General features: G+C 41.7%; 2 protein-coding genes across 49 annotated transcripts in view; one reads left to right on the top strand and one right to left on the bottom strand.

Moving 5' to 3' along the window:
* Positions 1-12,348, top strand: part of RAPH1 (Ras association (RalGDS/AF-6) and pleckstrin homology domains 1) — a 108,730-nt gene extending 96,382 nt beyond the window's left edge. For 5 of the 8 annotated variants that reach the window (XM_086719350.1, XM_086719349.1, XM_086719348.1 and 2 more), the window contains one exon: positions 782-8,383. In XM_086719350.1, the coding sequence (XP_086575476.1) occupies positions 782-2,830 (2,049 nt within the window). In that variant the 3' untranslated portion in view covers positions 2,831-8,383. The other 3 variants (XM_086719354.1, XM_025935400.2, XM_086719355.1) reach the window with 3 other exon arrangements.
* ABI2 (abl interactor 2) overlaps positions 8,874-13,731 on the bottom strand; it is a 124,496-nt gene continuing 119,638 nt past the window's right edge. For 33 of the 41 annotated variants that reach the window (XM_086719384.1, XM_086719371.1, XM_086719382.1 and 30 more), the window contains one exon: positions 8,874-13,411. In XM_086719384.1, coding sequence (XP_086575510.1) covers positions 13,236-13,411 — 176 coding nt within the window. In that variant the 3' untranslated portion in view covers positions 8,874-13,235. The remainder of the gene's footprint in view (positions 13,412-13,731) is intronic. The other 8 variants (XM_086719392.1, XM_086719393.1, XM_086719391.1 and 5 more) reach the window with 2 other exon arrangements.

Genomic DNA, 13,731 nt, shown 5'->3' with positions numbered 1-13,731 from the left:
TATCTTCTTTACTCTAGTTTTCAAAGGTTTCCTCTCATTTTCTCCTGGCTTTTTCTGTGATGGTATTTTAATGATCTTTTGCTGTAATGTTTATGAAGCATTTCTTTATGTATTTTCCAGTAACACAAATGTAAAGAATGCCCCCCCCTTTACCTGCATTGCTGGACTTCTGTGCATGTTGGATGCAAATGTCTCACACGAACACGAGTGTGTGTGTCAAGCTCATTCATTCCTGTGTGACTGTGCACGCCTGCTGAACATTCTCATATTCTCACGTGTCCGCTTGCTAGCATCAAAAAGCCATCCTCATTCCTCAGGAGGCCCTCCACCAGCACTCCTAAACCCAGTTATGGCATCTGCTTGATGTGGATGCAGCCACAGACTGAAAGGTGAACTCGACCCATCACGTCTCCCTTGCCACAGTCCTGGTGGGGTCTATGCTCGGAGGTCCACCCACGGGGGTGCCCATTCAGGGCAGGTGTGAGAAAGTCAGGGCTCAGAAATCAGGCCGCCCGTCACCCGTCAACAGCTTTTGCAGCAGGACCTTTTTCCTAGATTGTTAGGCAGTCTTGCCGTTGGAGAGTATTGCTGGGTGATCAAATGCTGTGCCTTGCTGCCCAGGGAGTCTGATTTTCGCCTTTGTGATGTCCCACTGCTGAGTCCTTTCTTGCATGTCCCAGATTCCTTGCTGTTTAGTTTTACGCAAAGCTTACCTCTGTAACTGTTGTGTTTGTTGTGTTTTCTCTCTCCCATCCCACCACCCCTTTTATACTCCTTTTAGGCCAGAATGGAGTCTCTGAATCGACCCTACACTTCACTTATGCCCCCTTTATCCCCACAGCCCAAGCTGGTCACCCCCTACACCGCCTCACAGCCTTCCCCACCTCTGCCGCCCCCGCCCCCGCCCCCACCCCCACCCCCGCCCCCTCCCCCCCCACCTCCCCCTCCCCTGCCCAGCCAGTCTGCACCTTCTGCAGGCTCAGCAGCCACGATGTTTGTCAAGTACAGCACAATAACCAGGCTGCAGAACGCTTCTCAGCACTCGGGAGCCCTATTCAAGCCTCCACCACCCTCAGTGATACAGTCTCTGGCTTCCACCCCACAGTCAGGAAAACCTCAGATCCTGGTGCCCCCCAATGGAGTGGTTCCCCCACCCCCTCCTCCGCCCCCACCCCCCACCCCGGGCTCAGCTATGGCCCAGCTAAAACCGGTGCCCTGCACCCCATGCCTCCCACAGTTCAGCCCTCCCCCTCCCCCTCCCCCGCTGAAGATTCATCACGTGCAGCATGCCACTCAAGTGGCTCCTCCCACACCACCACCTGCCCCTCCTGCCCCTGCACCCCTCCCTCCCCAGGCACCCCCCAAACCCCTTGTGACTGTGCCCCCACCGACCGGCACCAAGACCGTGCCACCTGTCATGACACAAGCTGTGCCACCTACACCTGCTCCTCCGGCTCCCCCCGCAAAAAAGCAGCCAGCTTTTCCTGTTTCCCACATTCCACCCTCTCCCCCTGCTCCTCCTGGCCCTACTCCACCACCCACGTTACCCAAGCAGCAGAGCTTCTGTGTAAAACCGCCTCCCTCCCCACTATCTCCGGTGCCCTCGGTGCCCTCGGTAGTGAAGCAGATAGCCAGCCAGTTTCCGCCCCCCCCAACCCCTCCTCACGTGGAGTCACAGCCCTTAAAGCCCCCCACAGCAAATGTGGCCCCTCAGTCCCCTCCTGCTGTAAAAGCAAAACCTAAGTGGCAGCCCAGCTCCATCCCTGTCCCTTCTCCGGATTTCCCTCCTCCTCCACCTGAGAGCAGCCTGGTGTTTCCTCCACCACCACCACCACCACCACCACCACCACCACCACCACCACCGCTGGCCTCAGCCCCGCCACCACTGCCAGCCACACCCACAGCTTCTCCAGCCTCCGCCTCCGACAAAAGTGGATCTCCTGGCAAAAAGACCAGTAAGACGTCCAGCCCCGGGGCAAAGAAACCTCCCCCAACCCCACAGCGAAACTCCAGCATTAAGTCCAGCGGTTGCGCAGAGCACCCTGAGCCCAAAAGACCCTCCGTAGACAGTCTAGTGAGCAAGTTCGCATCGCCAGCAGAACCGTCAGGGTCTCCCAGCAAAGAGAGCCCCCCTCCGGCAGCACCCCCCAAACCTGGAAAACTGAATCTTTCTGGAGTTAACCTTCCCGGAGTTCTCCAACAAGGATGTGTATCAGCAAAAGCATCCGTTCTGAGTGGACGTGGAAAAGACTCCGTGGTAGAATTTCCTTCTCCTCCATCTGATTCTGACTTTCCACCTCCTCCACCTGAAATAGAGCTTCCTCTGCCCCCCATAGAGATTCCAGCAGTATTCTCGGGAAACACCTCTCCAAAAGTGGCAGTTGTCAATCCTCAACCCCAGCCATGGTCCAAAACATCCGTGAAGAAGGCCCCTCCCCCCACACGACCCAAACGGAATGACAGCACCCGCCTCACTCAAGCAGAGATCTCTGAGCAGCCAACAATGGCCACAGTTGTGCCACAAGTGCCCACCTCTCCCAAATCCAGCCTTAGTGTCCAGCCTGGATTCCTAGCTGACCTCAACAGGACACTGCAACGGAAGTCCATCACCCGGCATGGCTCACTCTCCTCCTCCCGCATGTCCCGAGCAGAACCCACAGCCACCATGGATGATATGGCATTGCCCCCGCCCCCCCCTGAACTGCTTTCTGATCAACAGAAAGCTGGTTACGGGGGGGGTCATATATCGGGCTATGCAACGTTGCGGAGAGGACCCCCTCCTGCTCCCCCCAAGAGAGACCAGAATACCAAGCTCTCAAGAGACTGGTAGTAGCTACCATAGGACTTTATTTTCATGGTGTCTGTAATCAGTTCTACAATCAGCTCACCTGATCACCTATGAATTCTGGTGTTCAGAGCCTCCTAGTATGATGTTGTTATTCAGGTAGTATCCAGCTCTATGTGTGTGTACATTTGCGTGGACACACATAGCTATACACATATAGTGTGTATGTATATGTATATATATGTATACATATATGTATGTGTATATGTATATATATAGCTGAGAGTGAATCTATTTATTCCTTTTCTCTCCTAATCTGAAAATGGGTTTGTGTATCTTGGGTGGAAGAGGCCTGGAAGGGGATTGTGTCCTGTCCCTTATGATTTCTATTATCTATCATGTGGATTGGACCAAAAACTTATAATGACTTATTTAGAAGGCATTTTATAAGTGTCCATGCACAGCCTGTCTGTGCACGTTGTGTATTATATCTTAAGGAATAGATGTATTATGTGCTGGTGTCTCAATTTGAGAAGACAACAGAATGTTTGGTGTACCAATGGGGCTTTTGTGTTTGTTTTTTCCCCATTTGGCTGAAGTTCGAACTGCTTGACTGACACTTCATGACTGTACATGAAGGGGCACTTTAAATCAGGAAACTCTGTCAGCATCACGGATGGAGAAATAGTGCAGTATGGGGAAGTTTTCACAGACACCATATCTGTTCGTGCTCGTGCATAGGCAGTAAATATATGATGTAACCAAACCATTCTAGTTGCAGTATTGCTGCCATGATCCCACCCGTATCTAGGATGTGTTCTGTCACAGGTAAGCTCTTCACCTACAATACACGGATAATTTAGTACTATAATCCCGGGTAGTTCTTTTCGTACTGTTGGAATCTTTTTCATAAGCTTTGCGAAGCCTCATCAAGCTTGGCTTCATGATCCTTGCTTTGATTTGTTGTGAGAGAATGTCTGACACAGTACCCCTGGAATGCTCCGTCCCACCAGTTGTAGTGTGTGCTTTAGGTAGACGTTGATAGTAGGTATCTGTAGACAATTGCTATATCAAGTATACACATCCCATGTCCGAAATAGTGCATCATTACAAAAAACAAAGTTACCTTCTGAAATGCGTATTTTTTGTGTGTTGCTCTAGGATGGGTGATTAGGAAAGAACAAAACTGGCCCCTGTGCAGGTATCATTAATCAGGTTGTACTTCGTTTAAGCATGGGACTGTCCTACAGGGAGGGAAAAATATAAATGAGCTTTTTGACAATTTCATCCTCAGCTACTGGAGTGCACTAGGATTCTTGCTTGCCATAGCTTGGTTGTGGAGATTTGTCCAGGTTAACCAGGTGTTCTGATGGAGTAGTGTAGTCCAAAGTGACAATACATGATATGCATGTGCAATTTGGTATAACACAGAATTATCACTCTTATCACACCCTGCAATCCTGTATGCTTCACATTATACTTAGGCAAATTTTTTTTTGTCCTGTGAATTTTCCTTGGTATGTGAACTATGTACTGTCTCATCAGTTTATGATGATAAAGTGACCATTACAAATAAAATGCAACCTCAGAGCTGCTCTTACACAATAAAAACTAGCCATCCCAGCAGTGATAAATGAGCACATCTTGTAAATGAAAGTCTTTACCTGTTGTGAATACGGATTACCAGTGCAAAATAAGGATTGTCCCATAAGGAAAAAGTGATGCCATAGCAGTGGGGCAGAGATAGTAAATAATTCAAAAATAAGCAAAAGTTGTACTGTATACACAAGATACTCCTATAAAGCCACCTCCAGAAAAGTATGGCACCATAGAGGATGTGAAGTGGCACCTCACCATTGCCACGGCCCCAGGGTATCGGTCTGCATATTCATGTGCTTACAGAGCAATGTGTACCTTTGTGCATTTTTTAAAGCCCTGCTTCTTTAAAAGGTACTTTGGACTTTTTCATTTGTTCTCAAAGTTCTGTGTGCTTGATATCCTTAGGCTTTTAAAGCGACCTTTAACACATCTGCGTTAATTAATTTAACATGCACAGCAGTTTGGGTAATGGTTGAATACAGATTGCCACGCTCCACTGTAACTCACGAGAGAAGGAATTTCCCATTGTGTTCTGCCTGCAGCTTTATATTCTAAGGATCACCCTTATTTGTGGGGTAAAGTTATTAATATGAATCCAGTGGCATATTCATCACTAGGGTTTTTGTTGTGATGGTGGCCTTTATATATATGTATACGTATACGTATATGTGTATATAGGTGGACTTCAGCTTTGCTTGGGGGGGAGGGGGACAATAATGTGCCCTCAGTCTTCCTTCACCCATGATTTGAGCCCTAAGGTACAGCCGCTGTTTAGTCATTGTAGGATTCCTTAGGCCTTCTTGCCTGATAGTCATCTTGAACTGAAGCTTCCAGCATATCACTTTCCTGAAAGAGCAGCCATCCTTTAGAATGCTCATGGCACGGAGAAGAGAGCAGGGCCAGAGGAAGAACTCTGTCATTCTTACCCCAATCCAATGGCTAGTCTACAATAGGCGGTTTTCTTTTACCTATCTCCAAAGACAGAGAAGGCTATTAATCAACTTTCCCATTTGTTTTTTGTGAAACGCTGAATAAAAAAAAAAAAAAAAAAAAAAAAGATTATACTTCTAGTGTTTTACTCCCTAGTGGAGTGTTTTTAAATTTGGATTTTTGTTGGGATGTAGTTCTGTGGGCTTTTTTGTTTTGGTTTGGTTTTTTGACACTACTCTGTTCTTGTAACTTTTCTCTGGTGTGTTCGTGGAGAACACCTGCTGCCAAAGGACACTAATACTGTGCCTTCTTCCACTGCCTTCTGCTCAGCAGCTCTTCCAACCCCACATAGCTGCATCTGGTCAGAGAAGAAAATCTGGACAGCTGAGACTTGGCTGTGCTGAAAAATGAACAGCATGGATGAGCTCATCGTGCTGCTGAGGGCAGTGCAAACAGGTGCCTATTTCAGCCAGTGACTCAGTTAATTAGTGACCCCCTTAACTTCTACCACAGATAATTTCAGAATTAGACCACCCTGGGCTTAAAGTTTTGGCACCAACTTGGAAAGGCAGTAGAGCCTATTCTGTTGATAAAACAACTTACACTAGGTTCTAGGTAATAATACAAATGCTAGACTATTCTGTATTGCAGTTTTATTCAGCTGGGCTTTTACTACTCAAATACATTATTTCTTCAGCTGCTGTAATTTTTTCTTAAGTATTCTTAAGGTTTTCATAGGTACTCATTTAACTGTAAATTTGTTTTTAATTTTGGGGACTTTTTAAGATGAGAAAGATGACGTTTCAAAATTACAGGAAAATGATTTTCATGAGAAAATTTCAAAGTAATGTAGATGTGATGGTGTTTTACAGTCCTCTAAAATCAAGGTGCTCCCGCCCACCAATGGCATACTCTGCTAAGGGCTGTGAACTTTCCTGGAAGTCCTCTCTCTGTGTAAGTTTACTTGCCACTAAAAACAATGCTGAGTTTATCAACAAAGTTTAAACAAAATTGGGAGATCGTGAATAAGTAATTCCAGTGGAGTGACAACTCTGAGATCAAGATTTAATAGGAGCTGTGCATCCAGTTAGAGTTTGAGAAGCTGCTGTTGTGGGGGAATACAGCTGCTTATCACCTTGTGTCAGGGATGTAAGGTTATAAAATAGCCTGGAAAAAAAGTGTCAGGTAATGGTATGGATTGGTTTTATTTGACTATCAAGCCACCAACAGAACCCTTTGTCACCTTTTTTCCCTAGTTTTATGTTAACAAGCTTTTTCATATACCTTCAGAGCTAATAAATTATAACTGATAGAATGTCTCACATTTTATTCAAGTTTAGACCAATTAAACCTCTATGGCCCTGTATGATTACAGGGGTAATTACTTGCTTTAAGTAAAGTAGGTATAATAATTTGGACTTACACACTTGATGAGAGGATGTCTAGTCCTAAAACTCCCTTTCAGGTTGCAAGTATCTTTTGGCACTTCGAGTCTTGTTTTATTGACATCACTTATTTATATAAAGTGGGTTATCCCGAACCCTGTAGGAATATGTGATCACTCACAAGTTGAGATTTGATGTACAGAGAAATGCAATACAATATCCCACAATTTTTTAAGATTTATTTTCCTTTAAACATTCAGTAGAAGAACATCTCTATACCTTTACCAGGCTGTCTCTCCAACTAAACAAGTGCTCTGTTCTTATTGTGCCCTCAGAAGGTCTGTATGTAAAAGAAACCTGAAATATAGCTGTAGAGTAAATTTGCTAAATAAAAAGAATATACTTGAGAAACACATAAGGGAAAACATCTCCAATTCATTTGCTCTTTGTTTGTTGAAGAGAAGACACTATCTGCTATAATCCCCAGTGCCTTGAACTCTTTTGGAGGAATAGCATTTAAAAAAAAAATCCAACAAGCAAACTTTGAGGTGCTAATGAAAGAGAAGGAAGATGAGTATTTGTAGTTTGTGCAGAAATAGAAAAAATGTCTGTCTCATAAGAGATGGCTTCATCTAGCTGAAGAGTGGCCACTTTCTACCAAAGACATTTAGAGAAGTAAATCGAGTCAGGGTGATGGCAAGTACTGCGTATTAAAAGGTAGCTAAGTTCAGAAGTGACCACATTGATCACGGATGGCTATTAGTAATACCAAGCTCATCATTGTTGAAGCCTCAACCTCTTCTTAGGCAGAACATGCTTGCAGCACTTAAAGTCTTTGCATTTTGGGAACTGTCCATTGTTTGTTAGATTTATTGTAACCTAATACCAAAAACTGCCACTTTTCATGATTCCTACTTCCTATATATTTTTTCTCTACTTGTAAATAATCCCTCCTCGAAAATAAGCATTAACTGGAATGTTTCAAATGATTTTGCTTAATTTTATCATTAGCCACTAGTGAACTCCTTTTATAGAAATGTACAATTACGGTATCATTAGCTTGTGCTAAATATTGTAAAAATCATTGTTTACTGTTTCAAAGGAAAATTGCACATTATATTTAACTGGGATTGCTCGTTTTCCCATTTCTTTAAAAAATGGAGTCAAGGCTTACACTGACATCCAGGCTGTGGGAGCTTTGTTATAAATAAATAGATACAGTGTAGGAATATAGTTTTTTAAAGCATGAAAAAGGCGGCAAAAAGAACTGCATTATAAAGTACCTGATAAGAGGACATTATTCAAACCATTATGATTATGCACAGCTCGGTAAAGGTGAAGTTACAATTTTTCTTTCAGCTTTGTTGCTATTTTCTTCTGCTTAAATGTACGCTCTCATTTCATTATGTGCCTTGCTCCCTGATTGTGCAAACCTATATATAGATATATATAGAGATATATATATATATATATGAGAGAGATATATTCAGTACTACTGACGATGTTTTTTTTCTGCTGGATTAAGTTATTTTCCAAATTACTCCTACCAGTTACTGTCGGTGAAATATTGTAATGGCTTAGGACAGTAGTCATACAGTCAGTGTAAATTTGTTTTCAGTTATGTGTTTTCATTATGTCAGCTTACCCAATTCTTAATAAAAAGAATACATAGATTTCATTTAAACATGGGGACTTGACTGTTTGTGGATTGACATCATTAAGAACTTGGTTTCGCTGTTCATGTTGGTGGTACCCATAAATAGGCTGTGCGGTAAGAACAAATTAAATACATTCAACTCGTTAACCTTTAGTTTTTACTGACAGATGAGAAAGCTTTGGCTACTGAATACATTAGCAATTAAGTAGTGATAATAAATTTTAAGATTTTTCTTAAAGTACAACCTTTTTTATTTTAAAGCTTTGCTATCACCATTATGTGTTGGCCTGCCATGTCGCCATGTCAAGGTATGTACACTGTGTGTTTGCCAAACCAAGGCAAAAAAAAAAAAAAAAAAAAAAAAAAAACTCCTCTTTTTATATTAATAGAATTGTATTTGGGGGCAAGTGATCAGAAAACCGTTTAGAGCAACACGGAAGGATACACTTCAGCTTACTCACCTTAGTACTTAACCTCTTTGGTTACTTGCATAAATACATTCACAAGACATTTGGACTTACTTTGTAGAATTTTATTTAGGTCAAGTTCTTAGTACACAGCAACAATTTCAAATACAATTTTTGAAATTAAGAAGTCAATGTTCCCCCACTCATCTGGAGGTGGCTTAATGGCACACACAAAAAACATTACTGGCAACAGACTGCTCCCTCAAGTTTTCCTGCATGATTTCTACTCAGAACACCAACCCTCTCTGCAGGAGCTTAAAAATACAACTGGCCAGATCACAAGTGTTTACATTCTTTTTTGTAAACCATTTTAAGAAGAAAGATGCATGGACACAAAGTATGAAAAACTGCTTTTCCATAGAATTCTGAAGTTGCAAAAGACATTACCATTTTAATGTGAAAATAAGCTTTTTGTGTTTTTTACAAAAAAACCTCAAGATATTTAGCAAGGATCATTTATACATAGCTAGGCCCTATTGTCAATTTTAAGAATTATGAAATTCTTAAGAAATAGGAACAAAGATCAGCATAAAGTAAACTTCAGGTTATGAGCACAATGCCTCCATTTAAGAACTGTCTTATAAGGCTCTCTCAATAAGGCTTTTTGCTGTGCTCCTGCCAGTGTTGAAATAATAGAACCTATTTTTGCTACATAGTACTGAGTGTAGTAGAGGGTTAAAATGATTATTTTCACTAATTAAGGTTGCACTTAGTACACTCCTTTAAACAATTTGAATACTGATGGTATTTATCGAAACAGCATATCTTTTCAAGTATCTTCCTGAAGACATCAAGTAGAACTCAGTTCTTAAAGAAACATAGCACATTCAATTAAGACAGCTGTGGAAAGAGTACCAGGCGTTGAGTCAGGAACTCTACCACTGTTAACTAGCTGTTATCTGAAACGAAACGTCTAACCTCCTCAGTTAAAATGGAAAATGAACTAAAATTTTTTATCCTCTAGCTCTAAAATTCTATGATCCTAAGTAAATCATGTGAGGGAAATCATCACCTTCACACCAGTCAGGAGTTCCTGGCCAAAGACGTTCAGAAGTGAACAGATGGGAAGTGATTCAGATCCCTTCTTTTTGAAGACTTGGCAGTCACCTGCCAATTCCTCCATCAAACCCTTTTCAGAGGGCAAGGTGGCCTTCAGAACATGTCATGCTCTCTCCACCAAGGAGAAAAGGTAATAAAAATAAAGGAACAGTTCTTAATGCAGAAAGGTACCTGCTAAAAGAAAATGAACACAAAAGGATAAAAGCAAACTACCATCATTTTGATGCCTCTCCAGCAGAAAAATCTTTTAAGTAATCATCAGTAATCAACATAAGACAGCTAAGGAGCACACCTGCATCACAGACATCACTGTAAAGATGCACAAAACCTTCTCTCTAGCTGGGTAATAAACAGCAGCAGGAGGGGGAAAGAAAGGGAGGGATAAGAATGTCCCACCCTAGTGACTTTTAGGAATACAGCAAAAGTAGCAGGCCCTTGCCAACCCTAAGATGGGAACAGCAGGTGCCCCTGAGGGAGATAGAAGGCAACTAGCCAAAAGAATGGAAAATATTGATCAAGACATCTCAAAAGACTCCTATTTACTCCCAATACAGGCTGAATCTCTCGGGGCTAGATTTTGGTTTTTAAATTTATTGCCCTGGTCATAAGGTCAACAAGAAAGTGTATTTTCATTAATTTCCCCATGGCCTTTTAAATAGTAGTACCAAAAGCAACGGGCGGGGGGTGGGGTGCTTAAGTCACTTTTTTTTTTTTAATGGAAAAAAAAAGAAGCACTTGAGGAAAAAAATCCCCTCTCCCATTAGATTCCCTCTATCCTGTCAGAATGGTTGCTTACTAGTCAGATTTTAGACTTGGATCATCTTTGCCACAATATTATGTATCCTGTAAGATTTCTGTATTCATTTGGAACTCCTACTACCATCTTGTAGTTTATAAAAAGATAAATGGGGGAAACTTACGATAAATCAAGAAATACTACCTTCACAGACTATTAATAGCATGCAATCTATGAAATATTACATACATTAAAAGTCTCCAATTAGTGTAGGCCTGGCCTATCATCATTACATAGCATCCTTCCAAGACAATATAGAGAATTCAAAACTGTACAAAAATTTAAAATATGCCGAAAATCCAACAGGTTTTTTTAAAACAATCACACAGATTAGTTCTAAATAATAAAGAAAAAGCTGACCCATGGATCCCCCTCTGCTGCAGGTCTTCAGTATGAAGGACTTCATCAGTGTCTTCTGCACCCCACAATCCAGAAGGGGTCCAACAGGCAAGCGGACTACCACCAACTGTTTTGCACAATTATCTTCTCTGCTTCTGTAGGTGTGAGCTGTGAGAACTATACTGGATTTCAAAATACCTCCTTGCCTTAAAAATCCACTAAGCTTTCTCAGCACAAAGCTATTTAAGTAAAAACTGGAACATCTAATTTCAAAACAGGTTTCCTAGTTATACACCAACACTAAGAAAAGTTTAATCTATCCAGGTCCATAATGAACCCAAAGGCTCAGACGACACTTCAGGGCCATTACTTTGAAGGAAAACAGGGAGTAAAGAATGTCAAGATGACCTAACAAAAGCATGGAGCAGAAGCAAGTTAATGAACACTAAATTCAAAGTGTTGAAGAAATCTAAAAGCAAACAGCTAACCTGCAGTGTGTGGGAGGAAAACCCCTACAACTTTAAAACGAAAAGTCTTGATAAGGGAACTCTATATCTGGGTCTCAGTTAAATGGGGATGAAGTTCTGTGCTCAGATTTGTAAGCAGAATATTAACTTTTGCTTACACCGAATTCCCTCACACACTAGTGCGCACTTGTTCATTTTTCAAATTTCTCGACCTCTACTGTCCTGTTAAAGGCCTTCACTTGAAGTAAATGCAGCTATTGCCTCTCCCCTTTCACTCAGCACCAGAAAATGACCTGGCAAAAGGCTCTTCTGGCCAAGTCCCTGGGACTGGGACAAACCCACAGCACTGTTGGGTCTGTGAGCTGGGTCATCGCCGCAGCTTCCACCTGCTGAGCAGCAAGCCCTCCTGGACGTTTCCACGATTTTTTATACTGATTAAAGAAGATGAGTAAATCCACCTGCCTTACAAACTCCACTGCATTTGAAGCTATAATTTGTACAGACAGAAAGAAATACTTGTTATTGTTTCTCTCAAAATTACATTAATTTTTAGCAATGTAATTAGATAAGTATTTGGCCTTACACCTCTTATCCCACGATTCTTAGTCTGAGGTACAAGGTTCAAATTCTCACCAACAGAAGCTACTAAAGCCAGTCACACAAAACTGGGAGAGTATTTCCCTTTCCTAGAATTGAGTAAACTACTCAGCAGCAGCTAACACTGGCCATTAACAACAGAGAGGACGGTAGCAAGACTTTTGTTCCCAGTGACTGTTAAGAGACTTGAAAGTAGCTGCTATTTTCCAAAAAAGAATTTTTTCTAAATAGTGAAAGAAGTAAAGAAATAACTGGTCTGACCTCCAAGATTCTACTCCTGGAAAGAATGCCTAAGGCAAGGGTTTAGGATGCCTATTGAGCAGAACGTTTCTACAGTTCAATCTCTTCAGAACCTCAGGACCTACATCTAGCTTCACGCGCCTACTTCAGTATACGATCCGGGCTACCACACTTTACACATCTGGGTACACAAGCCATTAGTGGCAATGCAGTCTCATGCAGCAGCAGCACATTAAAATCAAGCCAGCAATTGTTAACCACCCTCAGAATGTTTGGGGACTCATTTCATCATCCTCAATCTACAAACTGAAAAACATGAAGGGATGCAAGTCAGCAGCGTTAACTCATCTGGTGCACTCAAAGTGCTGAGAGAATGCAGAATTTACAGTGTTAAGAGGAAATAAGTCATCGAAACAATTATAAAAATGGTTAAGTATGGTATTTAAATACTAGTTCACTTCTCCTCATACAAGTGGAAGAAAGTGTGGGGTGCGGGTACGGCGCGAGACCACAAGGCTGACCCTTTAGCACAGGCACTGAAGAGCATCCAATGCCACAGATTCTGCAGGAGGAGAAATCCCAAGGGTGTACAGTATTCCTGAGAAAAATCCCAGATTTTTTCTGAATCAGTCTTAACCTGATTTGTTTTACAGAGTTATGCTATTATACCTCTGATATATTTAGAAATGGTCACTTTATTTTAATCCAAACAGGTCAGCATAGTACAAATAATGGCAGAAAGACCCATTTGTTCAGATTCAGCTTGCTTTTTTAATACTGGGGAATAAACCAAAAAAACATAAGTAGTTTGTGTCATTTGTATCTTTCCTTCATTTCACTGGAGGGGAAGCCCCAGGGCCTTTTGATAATCTGGGAAGACCTGACTATTCAGGGAAGCATAGCCCTGCTGAGCTTTACTCAGAATAATGCATGATAGACTCAACATAATTCCCGGGAAAGAGCCCAGTCACTCCATTCATAACTCCCTCATACCAACCATCATCATTCTTCTTGATGACATAAATAATGGCTCCTTCCTGAAAGGACAGCTCATCTTCCTTGTCTTTTGTATAATCATAAATTGCCACAACTAGAGGGAAAAAAAAATAGGATGTGAAAAGAATAATATTCCTAGAAAGACAAATAAATGAATAATATCCATCCTTTCCCAACTTCTGCAGCACTTCAAACAGTAACTTTCTAAACACAGACTAAAAAATTTGTTTCCTAATACCCAGTTTATATACAGTGGAATCCCATCTTGGAGAGGTTAGGTTCAAAACAGCATAAATGGCAAAAAAAAAAAAAAAAAAAAAAAAAGAAAAAACATAAGAAAGAAAAGAAAAAAATCACATTTAATCAAACTTACCTTCAAGAGCCTATGGACAAATACCTCATTGAAGAAAGATG

The sequence above is a fragment of the Puma concolor genome, chromosome C1 (genome assembly GCF_028749965.1).
Source record: "Puma concolor isolate L17-30 chromosome C1, mPumCon1.1.hap2, whole genome shotgun sequence".
Taxonomy (NCBI): domain Eukaryota; kingdom Metazoa; phylum Chordata; class Mammalia; order Carnivora; family Felidae; genus Puma; species Puma concolor.
Note: the sequence above shows the minus strand (reverse complement) of the source record. Positions and strands in the feature narration are given on the sequence as shown.